Genomic DNA, 15,923 nt, shown 5'->3' on the forward strand with positions numbered 1-15,923 from the left:
AGCTGAATGTTTCCTCCCGGAACAAATGAGCTCGGTGTCCAGAGGATTCGCTCCGACGCCAAAAGCGATTGCACCGTCCCCTCTTCCTGTGCGACGGTTGGTGCCTTAGCAACTAAACCTAGCAACTAGGGAATCCTCGAGTGTTGCGGATCTCGGCTGAGGGGCCTTGGAAACCTTGCGCTCACAACGCGCAGTTTCCAGCCTCCTGGGCAAGGGAACAGTATCCTCCCTTGCCTGGGATTCTGGAACCATTTCATTCTGGTGAAAGTAAGAGGCAGCTTGGGACCAGCAGCCTTTCGCGGATAAAAGTCTGACATGCCCATCCTATGTGACAGGTAGTTATTTTTGCCATGATTATCGATGTGCATTTAGCCCACACATTTTGGTGGGTGGTCATGTGATGTTTGGAAACCTTTCAGCAGCACGATTTACACGTAATGTTTGTTATATTTGTAGTCGGCAAAACGACTCTGTGGATATCCCAAATTAGTAAAGTATCAATCAATGGAGGCATCTGAAGTCTTATTCAGTTGTTCAGCGAATTATAAACTAACCTTTACTGCCCGTGGGACCGAATTAAGGTAACAGCTAAGGACTGTTTTTTTTAAAAAATACTTTATTGTTGCACAACATCATTAGTAGAATTCGAAATAAAAAAATGAAATGAAGGGGAAAAAACTGCTTTTCAAACAGCATTTTCCATATAAACTTCCAGTTTTGTCCACTTGAATTCACAAATTTTATATAGCTATATCACAGATATAATTTCGGATTCTTTCTGCACCTAGTTATGTAACAGCATAGGACAATGTATGCAATATATTGTTGACAATGATTATTTTAATGGCGGCATAATAAGCCCTTGGTTGAACGTACCAATGTACCGTAATTTACTTAAGCATGCTATTATTGTTACACATTTTGAATATTGCAACAGTACCACCATTTTAAACAATTCTGGAGCGAGTATCATTGTCACTTTATTTTTTCTTAGGAAAAAGTCCAGGAAGAGGAATTGCAGACTGGATTGTTTTTTTTTTTTTTTTTTTCCATTTTGGCAGTTACTCAGTAACTGCTTTTTTTTGTTTGCTTGTTCCTGCGGAATGCGGAATCTTAGTTCCCCGACCAGGGATCAACCCATGCTCCCTGAATTGGGAGCGTCAGGGAAGTCCCTGGATTTTTTAGTAATCATTTGTTTTTGTTTTTGTGTTTTTTAAAATAATTTTAAAATTTTTTATTGGCGTATAGTTGATTTACAATGTTATGTTTCAGGTGTACAGGAAAGTGAATCAGTTATACATATATCCACTCTTTTTTTTTTTAGATTCTTTTCCCATATAGGCCATTACAGAGTATTGAGTAGAGTTCCCTGTGCTATACAACAGGTTATTAGTTATCTATTTTATATATAGTAGTGTGTATACATCAGTCCCAATCTCCCAATTTATCTCTCCCCCTTATCCCCCGGTAACCATAAGTTTGTTTTCTACATCCGTGACTCTACTTCTGTTTTGTAAATAAGTTCATTTGTACCGTTTTTTTAAGATGCCACATATAAGCGATATTATATGATATTCGTCTTTCTGTGTCTGCTTTCTTCACTCAGTATGACAGTCTCTAGGTCCATCCATGTTGCTGCAAATGGCATTATTTTGTTCTTTTTTTATGACTGGGTGATATTCCATTGTAATATGTACCACATCTTCTTTATCTATTCCTCTGTTGATGAACATTTAGGTTGCTTTAGTATATGTGCTGCTGAAGCAGGCACCCTTTTGCCCATTTTTAAATTGGGTTGTCTTACTACCATTGAGTTGTAAGTGTTCTTTATACTTTTTGTTATATTTAAATAATATTTGCCATACCCAAGGGCACTAAGATTTTTCTCTTTTGTTTTCTTCTAGAAGTTTTATGTAGTTTTAATTCTTACATTCAGATCTATGATATAGTTCATTTAATTTTTGTATATACTGTGAGGTAAATGTAGAGGTTTATATTTTTCTGCATATGGATAACAAATTGTTCCAGCATTATTTGTCAAAAAAAATGATCCTTTCTCTATTGAATTGTCTTGGCAGTTTTGTGAAAGATAATTTAATTCCCAACAGAATTTGACCCTTTAAAAGTATATTTTTGATAATTTTATGTTATCCTGTATTATGATTATTTTGTATTTATTCTTTATTAAGCTGAAAGCTCCTTGAGGACACAATTATCTTACTTACCTCTGAAAGTCAGCATGCTCAGTGAAAGCATGGTATATTTAAGCATGCTCTAGCGTTCATGACTCCCCGGTGCTGGATTGAGACATATGGTTACCCCAAACAGGCTCAGGATTTGGCAGCCTTTCAGAGCAATTACCTTAAAACATTTTTTTTTTTTTTTTTTTTTTTTTACTACATTTACTTAGGCTGAACATCGTATGTTAGAAGGGCAGAAAAGGAGGACTCCTTTTGTGTTAGTCAAGATCTGGACAGGAAACTCATGGCATACTGGAGCGGGGGTGGGGACGTTAACTGAAAAGAGTTTCTGAAGAAACTATTTACAGAGATGGGGTAGGGTTGAGGGAACCCACAAGGATGGTGAAACACACAGGGACTAGCAACAGGCTGGAAATCCAATTTCTTGAAGGCTTGAAGGGGCAAAGGGAAGAAATGGTTTTACCAGAGCCCAGCAAGAGTGGGAGCCCTAGAGGATGCACCCTCCAACAGCAGCTGTGGTTATAGGGAAACATAGCTACTGTCACAACTATGGCAAAGTTGTGGTAGGGTGTGTGAACTCGTGTGTGTGGGGGGAGTGATAAATATCTCAACTTCTCTGTTTTACCATCCTCTAATATCCTGCCAGTGACTAACCCCAACCAGAAGCCAGAGGGTAAAGGAGTCCAGGTACAGTCCTTGGAGATCAGCTTCCGGGAGGGTAGAGAAGGGTGAAAAATGGATCCAGAAGTCAAATGGGGGGACTTCTCTGGTGGTCCAGTGGCTAAGACTCCATGCTCCCAGTGCAGGGGACCCAGGCTTGATCCCTGGTCAGGGAACTAGCTCCCACATGCAGTAACTAAGAGTTCACATGCCGCAACTAAAGATCTCGCATGCCGCAACTAAGACCCGGCACAGCCAAATAAATCAATAAATATTAAAAAAAAAAAGAAGTCAAATGAGGAGTAAACAGTACAGCATTGTGTCATGCAATCAGCTGTAGCATAAATTACATACTTCACTCAGGGAAGGAACTTTCTCTCCTTAAAAGGCAAATTGCCGACTATGTGCTGTTGTTGGAGCACATCCCTTGATTTTACCAACCAACCTAAGTGGCTTATCAAAATGTTATTTCCACCTACATTTAATACCCACTCTTTCCTGAGAGGAGCTCTGATAAATACAGTTTGCATGATCTCATTACATATCCACCTTATAGATTGATGCCCTTGCCTTGTTAGTTGTCCCTTTAATCTGCTTCAGTCTCTTCAGATTAAATAAAATGATGTATGTAACTACATGGTGTTTACAAAGTACTCAGTACATGTATCATTTTTAACTCAATCAACTACTCATAGTATTCCTTCAGAATGCTCTACACTACAATTACATCTTCCATCTCTAAAATTGTGTAGTGGGAATTATGGCAATTAAAGGATAAAGCAAGTAAAGGATAAGTAGGCAGGCTAGGAGTTCCCATTTTTTACATTGACTTTGGCCTTGGAAAAATGTCTCTTGTAAAATGCACTTACACAATTTTAGCAAAGTTATTTGCCATTTTTGTATCTCTAATGCCTACTCATTTTTTTTTTTTTAATTTTATTTATAGCTGTGTTGGGTCTTCGTTTCTGTGCGAGGGCTTTCTCTAGTTGTGGCAAGCAGGGGCCACTCTTCATCGCGGTGCGCGGGCCTCTCACTATCGCGGCCTCTCTTGTTGCGGAGCACAGGCTCCAGACGCGCAGGCTCAGTAATTGTGGCTCATGGGCCCAGCCGCTCCGCGGCATGTGGGATCTTCCCAGACCAGGGCTCGAACCCGTGTCCCCTGCATTAGCAGGCAGACTCTCAACCACTGCGCCACCAGGAAAGCCCCCTACTCATTTTTATTCCCATCCAAAATGGTGACCATACCTCCCTAGTTTTGTGAAATGAACACACTTTTTTTTTTTTTTGGGCTGCACCATATGAGGGATCTTATTACTTCCCCAACCGGGGCTGGAACCTGTATCCTCTGCAGTGGAAGCATGGAGTGTTTTTTTTTTTTTTAAAATAATTAATTAATTAATTTTTGGCTGCGTTGAGTCTTCGTTGCTGCGCATGGCTTTCTCTAGTTGTGGCGAGCGGGGACTACCCTACGTTGTGGTGCGCGGACTTATCGTGGTGGCTTCTCTTGTTGCAGAGCACGGGCTCTAGGCGCGCGGGCTTCAGTAGTTGTGGCATGCGGGCTCAGTAGTTGTGGCTCGCGGCTCTAGAGCACAGGCTCAGTAGTTGTGGCACGCCAGCTTAGTTGCTCTGCGGCATGTGTGATCTTCCCGGACCAGGGCTGGAACCCATGTCCCCTGCATTGGCAGGCGGATTCTTTTTTTTTTTTTTTTAACATCTTTATTGGAGTATAATTGCTTTACAATGGTGTGTTAGTTTCTGCTTTATAACAAAGTGAATCAGCTATACATATACATATATCCCCCTATCTCCTCCCTCTTGCGTCTCCCTCCCACCCGCCCTATTCCACCCCTCTAGGTGGTCACAAAGCACCAAGCTGATCTCCCTGTGCTATGTGGCAGGTGGATTCTTAACCACTGCGCCACCAGGGAAGTCCAGGAAGCGAGGAGTCTTAACCACTGGACCGCCAGGGAAGTCCCTGAGCGCCCTTTTCAGCAAGACGTGTGGTGCGGAGGCCAAGTAGGGAGCTGACACAATTATAATGTAATTCCAAAATTGTTTTTGTTTCTTTTCTTTACTGAAATCAGTAAGTTCTTTCAGTATGTTTTGCATTAATCCTCCTGTGATTCCCCTGTGAGCTAAAGCAACACAGTCTTCAATTGACAATTGACATAAGTCATCTACATGCTTAGATGTTATAGGTTGTTTTGACTATCTCAGATTCCAGAGATTTCCTGTTTATCGTTTTTGACTTCTTTTAAACCAGAGCTTTCCCCTATTTCCTTCAGCTTTTTCCTACTTCTCAGAATCTGTACCTATCTTTTCTCTACCCCAATCTTTCATCCCTACTCTCATTCCTACCCTCAACTGGGGACTTAGTTTGAGACCTCAGCGTTCTGGATTCCGTATGAGTTATTAATACTATTACTGCTGCATTATGGCTTAGATTTAGTTTTATGGATTGATCGGAGAATCAAAATTAAAAAAAAAAAAGCTGTTTCTCATTATAATGCAACATGCTTGGGACTTCCCTGGCGGTCCAGTGGTTAAGACTCCGAGCTTCCACTGCAGGGGGTACAGGTTCGATCCCTGGTTGGGGAACTAAGATCCTCCATACCACATGGCACGGCCAAAAAATAAAAAAAATTAAAAAAAAAAGAATGCAACAGGCTTAGATGTTATAGGTTGTTTTGACTAGCTCAGTTTTTTCCTAGAAAAATAAATTCTTGAATTATGCCAGTCGCCTGAGATCCCTTCCAAACATATTCTTAAAAAAGAAAAAAATCACTTAAGATAATAATCATAACTTATTGAGTTGGGCAACACTGAATGGTTATGACGAGATAATATATAGAAAATATTGTCAAGTTTGAACAGCCTTGGTACTATATTTAGTTTCTGGGTCAAGACAGTGAAAAGCAAAAACAACATATAGTTTTTCTTGACCACACTCTGCGTTTTTGTTTGTTTTTTGTTTTTTAGTTCCCCAACCAGGGATTGAAAGTGGGCCATGGCAGTGAAAGCACCAGGTCCTAACCACTGGACCACCAGGAAATTCCCATACATATAGTTTTAATTTGGGGCAATTTATCTTCAATTTGGCCCGTCTAATGTATACTTTAAGCTTGAAATGCAAACTTCTAATTTCAAAATCAAGTTAATCTAAATTTTTGCTCATCAGATTTCATTTTCTTGTTGGAATGTGTATTATATGCAGAGTTTGTATCAATTTTTATAGTAAATTCTTTTATTAAATTTTGATTTGTCATAATAACAGGACCTTTTTGTTTATGTTTATTGTTGTATCCTGAGCGCCTGGAATAGTGCTTAGAACATAGTAGCACCTGATAAACATTTGTTAAGTGAATGAATGCTGATAGAACAATGGATGAAACATGGAATGTAAAGTCTAATGGTGGAGACATAATAGATACAAACATCAATAAATAATTAATGTAATTTCAGATAGCCATGACGACAACAAACCAGATTTAGGGAACAGAGAACGACTGGAGGGAAGGTTGGGATGGTTTTTAAAATCTTCATAACAACTCCATGAAGTAGGTATTTTTATCTCCCCTTTATGGAGGAAAACTTTCAGACTTGCCCAGGGTCACAAAGTTAGTAAGTGGTTGAACCACTTTAATCCAAGTTCATTAATGTATTCCTTCATTAAACATTCCTTGAGTGCCTGTTAGACACTGAACCAGAGTGTATAAAACCAGAATAAAACAGTTCCTGCCTTCAAGGAGCTTATAGTCTAGATGTGTGCTGTCTAATACAGCATCCACTTCTTTCTAGTTGGAATTGAGATGTGCTGTAAGTGTAAAATATACACTGGATTTCAGAGAGAATTCCTATGAAAAAGTAAAATATCAATAACTTTTTATATTGATTATATTTTGAAATAATATTTGGACATATTGGGTAGAATATATTATTAAAATTCATTTAGCTTTACTCTTTTTAAAATGGCTTATAGAAATTTAAAATGCCATATTTGTATTGTAGATTCTGATTGAGTAGGCCTGGGCCCCAGATTCTGCATTTCTAATAAGCTCCAGGTGATGCTGAAGCTGAGGACTACACTTTGAGTAGCAAGGCTCTAGACCAGATAGATAAGGAAACACACAAGTAATAACAGTCCTGGTAGGATAAATGCTATGACTGGGCAATAAAGGTGCCTAGAGGCATTGTTGTTGTTTTTCACTCTGCAAAACAGCCTATATTCTGTTAAACCATTTTTGCACACTTTCTGTTCCTTTTATATTGCTTTATAAAAGATCAGCATGCTATATTTAACTACATAAATATATATTTCTCTGAATCATGAGTGTATCTTTTGCCTTTATTTAAATGATTATATGCTAGAGAGATGTATCTATTGTATATACAGATGAATAAGGAACATACAGCATCATTATAAATAAGACATTAAATAAGTATAATATTTACCGTAATGAGAAAATACCCAAAATAGGTTACTGAAGTAGATTCTCCCAATTGTGAACAATATTTTTTGATTATATGTAAATCAAGATAGTATTTTACAGAAGTTGTACAGACTAAACCACAGAAATAACATTTTTTTCAGATAAATGATCTGTGATCTTAGAGACTTAGTTTTTTTTAAAAATAAATTTATTTATTTTATTTTATTATTTATTTTTGGCCGCATTGGGTCTTCATTGCTGCGTGTGGGCTTTCTCTAGTTGCAGTGAGCGGGGACAACTCTTCATTGAGGTGCACAGGCTTCTCATTGTGGTGGCTTCTCTTGTTGCAGAGCACGGGCTCTAGGCACACAGGCTTCAGTAGTTGTGGCGCACGGGCTCAGTAGTAGTGGCTCGCGGGCTCTAGAGTGCAAGCTCAGTAGTTGTGGCGCACGGGCTTAGTTGCTCCGCGGCATGTGGGATCTTCCTGGACCAGGGCTCGAACCTGTGTCCCCTGCATTGGCAGGCAGATTATTAACCACTGTGCCACCAGGGAAGCCCGAGACTGTTTTGAAGGTAGAGGAAGGGACAGGGGATAGGAAAAAATTCCTGGAGGAAGTGATTTTGAAGCTGAGACGTAAACATATGTGGGAGTTAGCTAGGTCTGTGGACCTCTAACACTCACACTTTTACTTTTTTTTTTTTTAGGCCGCGCCTTGCAGCATGTGGGATCTTAGTTCCCCAACCAGGGATCAGGGATTGAAACCGAGCCCCCTGCCTTGGGAGCATGGTGTCTTAACCACTGACTGCCAGGTAAGTCTCCTACTTTTACTTTGGATCAAGTTTTTGTTTTGTTTCATTTTGGTGTATGTTTTATTTTGTTTGCTACAATATTTTATCTGAACAGAAACTAATGTCAGTTGAGGAGAAACAATATCAAGTTTGTTAATTAGGTTTCTGTTTAAGAATCTATCAGCCAAATAAATAAATAAATATTAAAAAAAAGGGAATCTATCATGAAATACTATGTTAGTTTATAATTTAGACTCTAAACCTTATTGTAAGTGTGCCCATATGCAAAAAATAAAGAACTGAGAGGTTCAAGATTTGTGAAAATAAAAATTCTGTAAAATTTAGACATTAAACATTTTCACTATCAGATATATCTAATAAAAACCAAAGTAGTATTTTAAAATTGGCAAAAGAACAATACTTTTTCACTTCATAAGGGTTGCTGGGAAGATTTAAAGAGATAATAATATATGTGAAGTGCTTACTTACGTATAAGGAAGCCTGGCATAAGGAAGATAGTATAAGAAAGTAATGTCAATTTTAGCTTTTGGTTTCTATTTGGGGTTCTCTAGTAGTTTGAGAATAGGTTATTTTAAGAGCAGTGTTTTATTAAAATTACAGTGTATACATTTTAATTTGTGGACAAAAAGTACTAATTGTTTCAATAATTTTTTTTAAGCATACTTCACTGGGGTCTCATCAGAGGTCACACATTCAGAGTAGGCTGGGCTAGGAGTCTAGGACCTGGGTTTTGATTCCAGCCCTTACTTTTTCACTTTGAGTCCATCATTTCAAAAAAGAGAGTTTACTAGTTGCTCTATAAGGTGCTTTCTAGTCTGTATCAGTTTTGCTGAGACTGCAATAGAAATAGATACAAGATCCAAATTAATGATTTGCTGTCAGGTTTCATTTAGCAAAGTTAATATTTGGCCATCAAATACACATTTAATAGAAAATATTCTTTTATGAATCAGAGTGTTCATAGTCACTGTTTTCTTTCTTTTTAAATTAATTAATTAGTTAGTTAGTTAATTAATTAATTAATTTATTTATTTTCGCTGTGCAGCACAGCTTGCAGGATCTTAGTTCCCCAACCAGGGATTGAACCCTAAACCTAGGCCCCCGGCAGTGAAAGCGCCGGAAAGGAATTACCTGGCGGTCCCGTGGTTAGGACTCGGTGCTTTCACTGATGGGCCTGGGTTCAATTCCTGGTCAGGGAACTAAGATCTAAGATCCTGCAAGCCTCGGGAACAAACAAGCCGTGTGAAATGAGCTTGTTTGGGACGATTTAAAAAAAAAACAAAACAAAACAGTACTTTCAGAGCTTCAAAATTTACTTATTTTTCCATGACCATAAAAGGTATGTTAGAAATACATCTGAATAAAAAATGATCTTTCCTTTTCCATATTTACTGATGTTCCTAAAAGTTTTACATATTTTCTCACTTAAGTTCTCTCCACATTCAAACCTATTTACAGAAGTGACAATGATGTCTCCTCTTACTCAAGAATAAACCACAATAAGCATCCTACTGGGATTTATTGGGGTTCAAAAAGAGGAGATATAATCGCTTCATTTGAAAGTGATAAGGAGGGACTGAAATAATAGTGAGAAAGTAGCCCTGAGACCAGAGTAACGTTGCTTCCGTGTTGTTTCATTTACAGTAATAACTCAGGGCTGTGCCAACGGGCTGCAACCCTTTTAGCTTACCTTTGCTACTGTCAATTGACACTTTAGCCTTCATTTCCCCTTTCCCCTTCCCCAGCATACACATATAGAAGTTCTGCAGTGGCAACTTGTTGAATGTCTCTGGGGTATGCCTGTACCCTTAGTGTCTTGGGCATGTTGGCCTAAACTTCCTCAACTAGGAAACCTTGGGATAGGTGTATTGGTAGCTGGCGTCACTTAGGTTTAATCTCAGCATTCTGAGGTACAAAGTACACTAGAGAGTTAATAGACCTGAAATTTAATTCAAGTTTTGCTACCAATTAACCGTGCGACCTTAGGTGAGTCATTTTACCTTTCAGTCATTCATTCAGTTCATCTTACCTATTGATTAAAAACCAGTGTGCCAAGTACTGTTCTAGGTGCTGGGGATACACAGTTCCTACTCTCAAATTGCTTACCTTCTAGTGGTAGTGATGGTGGAAGTGGTGAGACAGACAATAAATACATAAAATAAATATGCAGAACTTGTGAGAACAATGAAGGAAAGACAACAGTAATATGGTAGAGTGATGAGGTGGGTGGAGGTGGTGTGCTTCTTGAGATAGGGTATCTGGGATTTCTCTAGGCAACTGAAAAATCAAGGTGTTGAACTGGATGCTAAGAGTATCTTGCAGTTTGAAAGACATGTATTTTCTTCTTTTCACTATTACTTATGTTCTAGGAAGGCCCACCAATTCCTCTATTATGGAAATAAATGCAAACGTGTTTAAATCAAGTGCTGCATCAATTTTATATTGCCTGATTTTTGAAATAATCCATTTAAGAAGCAATAACTAAATATTTTAACTGTTATTGGGGGGAGTTGCTGCTGGTCATTAAAGAAAAAAAAAGACCCCTAACTTAATTTAAAAAAAAAAAAGAAAAAAAGGCAAACTGAGGTGCCAGGCTGTAATTCTGTGCTCAGACGTGCCCAGGGCACAGGGCGCAGAAAACCTCGGCTTTGCTCGGATCAGGGGCTCCTGCGCGCCCCGGATCCCCGGGGGCTCAGAGCAGCACGGTGGCCGTACCTGACAGAGGCTGGGAGGGCTCCGAGCCTGAACCCAGGGAGGAGGAGCCACGGGCGGGGCCGACTGGAAGCAGCCACCTCAGCGAAGAGGCAGGATTTCCGCGGAGTAAGTGCCGGTGTCGCCCGGAAGAAAAGGCTCCTGCTGCAGATGTCTCGTGATTACCTCGGAAGCCTTGCATCGCCGGTTGAAACTGCAGAAATAAAGAAAGATTAGCGAAATATGGCTACGGAGGGCCCTGCCGTGCGTCGAGTCCAGGTGGCAGAACATCCCAGGTGGGGGAGAGGAGATGCCGCGCTTTGGGATCGCTTGGGTTGGATAGATGTAGATGGTGTCAGGCCTGTTGGGCCCTTCACTGAGGCGCAGCTTTTGCCCACGGGAGCAGACAGAATCTTTGGGATATTATAAGGCCACTTGGCTGGACTTGCAAGAAGACCGCGCCGCAAACACTGTTCAACCTTGTGTGTCTTGCTTCATCCATGCAGATCCTTCTTTTACCTTTTTCTTGCAGAAGGGTGGGACACTCTTTCTGCTGGGCTTTAGCAGAAAAACCCAAATTAACTTTGAATCTCTTCTTTGTTTTGCCTGCTAGCCGATAGTGCTTTTTAAAGTCCCCTTTCTAAAATATTCATTGAATACAATCAAATACGCCAAAACAAAAACAAACAAAAAACGACCCCCAAACGAAAAAACCCCTTTGGTCTCTGCATCCTTTTAAACAAATCATGGAATCTATGCCTTGTCACTTAGGGAATTAATCTGCTGCCAGTACCTAGCTACGGAATAACAAACAGCTTAAGTGATACCAAGTGGAGGATATTTTCATTTGAGGGCATCTTGCAAATACTTCGTGGAAGTACTTCTTTCTGACATAGGACAGAAATCTCATAGAATGAAGCCTCCACCTGCTGTGTATTAGCCCTATAGCTTTTCTAAGGTTGGCTTTGCTCCCCCTTTGCTGTTTCTAAGTTTTTTTCCCTGTTAACTTCTTTCTCTAAAGTTGTCCTAAAGTTCTTCCTACTTCCTGGTTTATAACTGTCATGTGACAGTCGACAATATTACAGCTTACTGAAACTTGCAAATGCTTTTTCATCCTTGAGCCAGCAAACAGTGGGTCTTTAGTTACCAGAAAGAAATGTAATTTTTGATTATGGAGACCAGCACGGCCTTAGACTACTCATGAATGTCATATATTCTTCTGTTTCCATTTTATGCCATTTTAGTCATAATGCTCAATATTTCTATAGTTACCCTGTGAGAAGGGGGATGATGGCAACATGTACTAAAAGTGAAGAATTGTTTACTTAATTTCCTTAGAGTTGCTTCTTTCCTTTAAGGACCTTTACAGTATTTATTCCTGCAACAAATATTTATTGTTAATATTTAGTGTTCTGTGCTAGCTACAGAAGAGCTCATGTAATAGTCAGGTAAGTGTGCACTTTGCCATTTTCTTTTTTTTCACTTAATACAGTTATTAACTTCAAGCAATGTTTCAGCCACTTATTCATTTTATCAGGGGTGAGTTCAGTTAAATCTAGATAGTATATCTATAAACCCACCTTACTTGTCAGATGCTGCAATATGCTGAAAGGGAAAAAAAATGCATGAGGGCCCCAAGATCAGACTGTCTTTTTTGGAACTCCTGCTCTTTCTGCAGGATGCTGTCGACTGAAAAAAATACACAACGTGAGAGTTGTGAGTTAAGTTTTATTTGGGGGACTTCCCTGGTGGCTCAATGGTTAAGAATCTGCCTGCCAGTGCAGGGGACACAGGTTCAATCCCTGGTCCAGGAAGATCCCACATGCTGCGGAGCAACTAAGCCCGTGTGCCACGACTACTGAGCCTGAGCCCTAGAGTCTGTGAGCCACAACTGCTGAGCCAACGCGCTGCAACTACTGAAGCCCACGTGCTCTAGGGCCCACATGCTGCAACTACTGAGCCCACATGCTGCAACTACTGAAGCCTGCACACCTAGAGCTTGTGCTCCACAACAAGAGAAGCCACCGCAATGAGAAGCCCGCACACCACAACAAAGAGTAACCCCCACTCGCCGCAACTAGAGAAAGCCCACGTGCAGCAACAAAGACCCAATGCAACCAAGCAAACAAATAATAACTAAATAAATAATTTAAAAAGACATAATGTTAAAATAAGTTTTATTTGGGGCAAAATGAGGACTATAGCCTGGGAAGCAGCATTTCAGATAGCTCTGAGGAACTGCTCTGAAGAGGTAGGGGGGAAGATCTGTATATACGTGATTTTGGTGAAGGGGGATACATGCAGTCAAGCACACATTTTTGCAGAAGGTTGCTGATAGTCACAAGGAGCAGATGTCACCATGAAGGATTTTAGTGCTTTTCTAGATATGAGGAGATGCAAGAATTGGGCTCTTAAAATCTTCTCCTGATAATATCTAACTATCTGAAGGCCTGTTCTGCTGGGTTTTCCCAGAGCACAGAGTGCCTCATTCCTGATCTCCACCCTGAACTCCTTTCAGGATGTGTTGAAGGTCAGCAGTCACAGCAGCTTGTGATTTAATCCTTGTAGAGGTAGATGGCAAGTGCCAATTTTTAGTTGTCAATGCTTCTTCAGCTTCACAGGACACATGACCCTCTGAGTAAAGGGACTAGTCAACCACGTTATATATTTTATTTAGGAAATTTAATTTCTTTTTCATTCATTTTTAAAAATCAAATAGAAATAGAAACTCTAATTTTTTTCTGCATCCCAATCTTGCTTGCACCCTGTACTGTAAGACTACTTCAGATTCCACTGTTCTTTCTTTGCATTCTTAGCATTCTTTGCATTCGTAACATTTCTTTGCATTTAGAACCACTGTTCTAAATTTCTTTGCATTCTCTTCCTTCTCTTTGGGGTTAAGTTTTAAACTGTTGGATTATTATTATTTTTTCGGTAACAGCTTTATTAATATATAATTCACGTACCATACAGTTTACTTGTTTAGATTTTACAATTAAATGTTTTTTGGTATATTCACAGGTTTGTGCAACCATCACCATAATCAAAGTTAGAACATTTTCACAGCCCGCCCCCGCCCCCCCCCCACCACCCCGCACCAAAGAACCCAACATCCCTTAAGCTATCACCTCCCCAATCCCCCGAAAGCCCTAAGCAACTGCTAATGTACTTTTGGTCTCTGTAGATTTGCTTATTCTGGACATTTCAAATAAATGGAATCATATAATGTATTTTTTTTGTGACTGTCTTCTTTCACTTAATATAATGTTTTCAAGGTTCATCCATGTTGTAACATGTTATCAGTATTCATTCCTTTTTATGGTTGAATAATATTCCACTGTATTGATATACTACATTTTGTTTATCCATTCATCAATTGATGGGCATTTGGGTCGTTTCCACCTTTTGGCTTTATGACTAATGGTGCTGTATAAACACATTCTTAATACGAAAGATTTGGATTATTTAAAAGTATATTCAATAAAGCCTGAGAATCGCACAGTTCTTTTTCTCATAATCTGATTCTTATCCTGTGCTGCCAATTCTCACTTCCCTTCTTAGAAGTTTGGTTTGTTTTGTATCCTTGTAATATCATTGTATTCTTTTGGTGTCATTGTATCTTTTTTTTTAAAAATTTTTCATAAAAAGTATACTGTTTTAATAGAACTTTTTCAAATAAGAGAATTAAGATATCATAATTCTAAAGAAGATGCATTCTACCAATGAATTCGTGACCGAGCTCATACTACGAGCCAAGCTTTTTTCTTTTTTTTAACATCTTTATTGGAGTATAATTGCTTCACAATGGTGTGTTAGTTTCTGCTTTATGTCATTGTATCTTTATAATATCACTGTTAACATTTTTTTGTGTGTGGGTTCTTAGTTCCCTGACCAGGGATGGAACCTGTGCCCCCTGCATTGGGAGCGCAGAGTCTTAATCACTGGACCACTAGGGAAGTCCCATTGTTAACATTTTTTTTATAAAAGTTGTATTATATTCATATAAGTGGAATCGTATTTGGTTTTCTGTAATTTACTTTTTTTCACTTAATAATATTTCTTAGAGATTCTGGTATATCACTCCATACAGATATATTTTACTTTTTAAGGGCTGAGAGTATTTAATAGTATGAATATCATTATTTAACCACTCAATTATTAGAGTGTACATTTAAGTTGCCAATTTTTCACTCACAAACAATGCTGCAGTAAAACTCTTTATACATTTATCCTTGAACATTTTTTATGTTTCTTTAAGCTCGTTCATGAAAATGGAATCTATGTCAAAGGTAATGCACATTTAAAATTTTGATAGTTTCAAAAAATAAAAATAAAATTTTAATAGTTGCTGCCAAATGGCCCTGAAAAAAAAAAAAGATGTTATTAGATTGTTTATTTCTTGTTAGTTTTTAGGAACTCTTTATGTATGTATTTTTTGTATGAGTGTATATATTTTTGGATAAACTCATTTGTTGTTTTATGTATATTATATATATTATTCCCAGTTTAGCAATTTTCCTTTGACTTTATGATGTTTTTTGTTGTATAGACAGTTTATATTTTATGTAGTATGTTACAGTGTTGAATGATAGCACCCTTGTCTTGATTCTGATATTAATGGGAAAACTTCTAATATTTTTGTCATCAAATATGGTGTTTGCTATTTCTGGCAAGTATCCTTTATTAAATTAAGGACATTTTCTTCTAGCATGTTAAAAGCTTTTTTTTAATTTAAAATTTTATTAAAAAATCAGGAATGGCTCTTTAATATATATATACACATATATATGCATATTTTGAGAGGATCATGGAGTTATAGAGTTTTCCCTTTTATTCTGATAGAATAGTGCATTTAATCAGCATATTTCCTGGTACTCTCTTTATGTTCCTGGAATAAGCTCTGGTCACATATATTATAAAATAATGTATGTTGGATTAAATTTACCAATATTTTATTTAGAGTTTTTGTACCTATTTTTACAAGTGAAAGTAGCCTATAGTTTGCTTTGGGGGGCCATTTTAAAAAAAAATTTATTTATTTTTATTTATTTACTTATTTTTGGCTGCGTTGGGTCTTCACTGCTGCACGTGGGCTTTCTCTAGTTGCAGTGAATGCGGGCTACTCTTTGTT

The 15,923-nt window shown here is 38.4% G+C and overlaps 1 protein-coding gene across 11 annotated transcripts in view; it reads left to right on the top strand.

Annotated features, from left to right (window-relative positions):
* The first annotated feature begins 1 nt into the window (after position 1).
* Positions 2 to 15,923, top strand: part of GALK2 (galactokinase 2) — a 139,722-nt gene continuing 123,800 nt past the window's right edge. For 2 of the 11 annotated variants that reach the window (XM_082387944.1, XM_082387938.1), the window contains exons 1-2: positions 120 to 335; positions 7,997 to 8,101. Coding sequence is in view for 6 of the 11 variants with exons in the window: in XM_082387936.1 (XP_082244062.1) it covers positions 11,036 to 11,088 (53 nt within the window). In the remaining 5 variants the exon portion in view is untranslated. The other 9 variants (XM_082387939.1, XM_082387943.1, XM_082387936.1 and 6 more) reach the window with 9 other exon arrangements.

This window comes from Balaenoptera borealis (genome assembly GCF_965194805.1).
Source record: "Balaenoptera borealis genome assembly, chromosome: 3".
Taxonomy (NCBI): domain Eukaryota; kingdom Metazoa; phylum Chordata; class Mammalia; order Artiodactyla; family Balaenopteridae; genus Balaenoptera; species Balaenoptera borealis.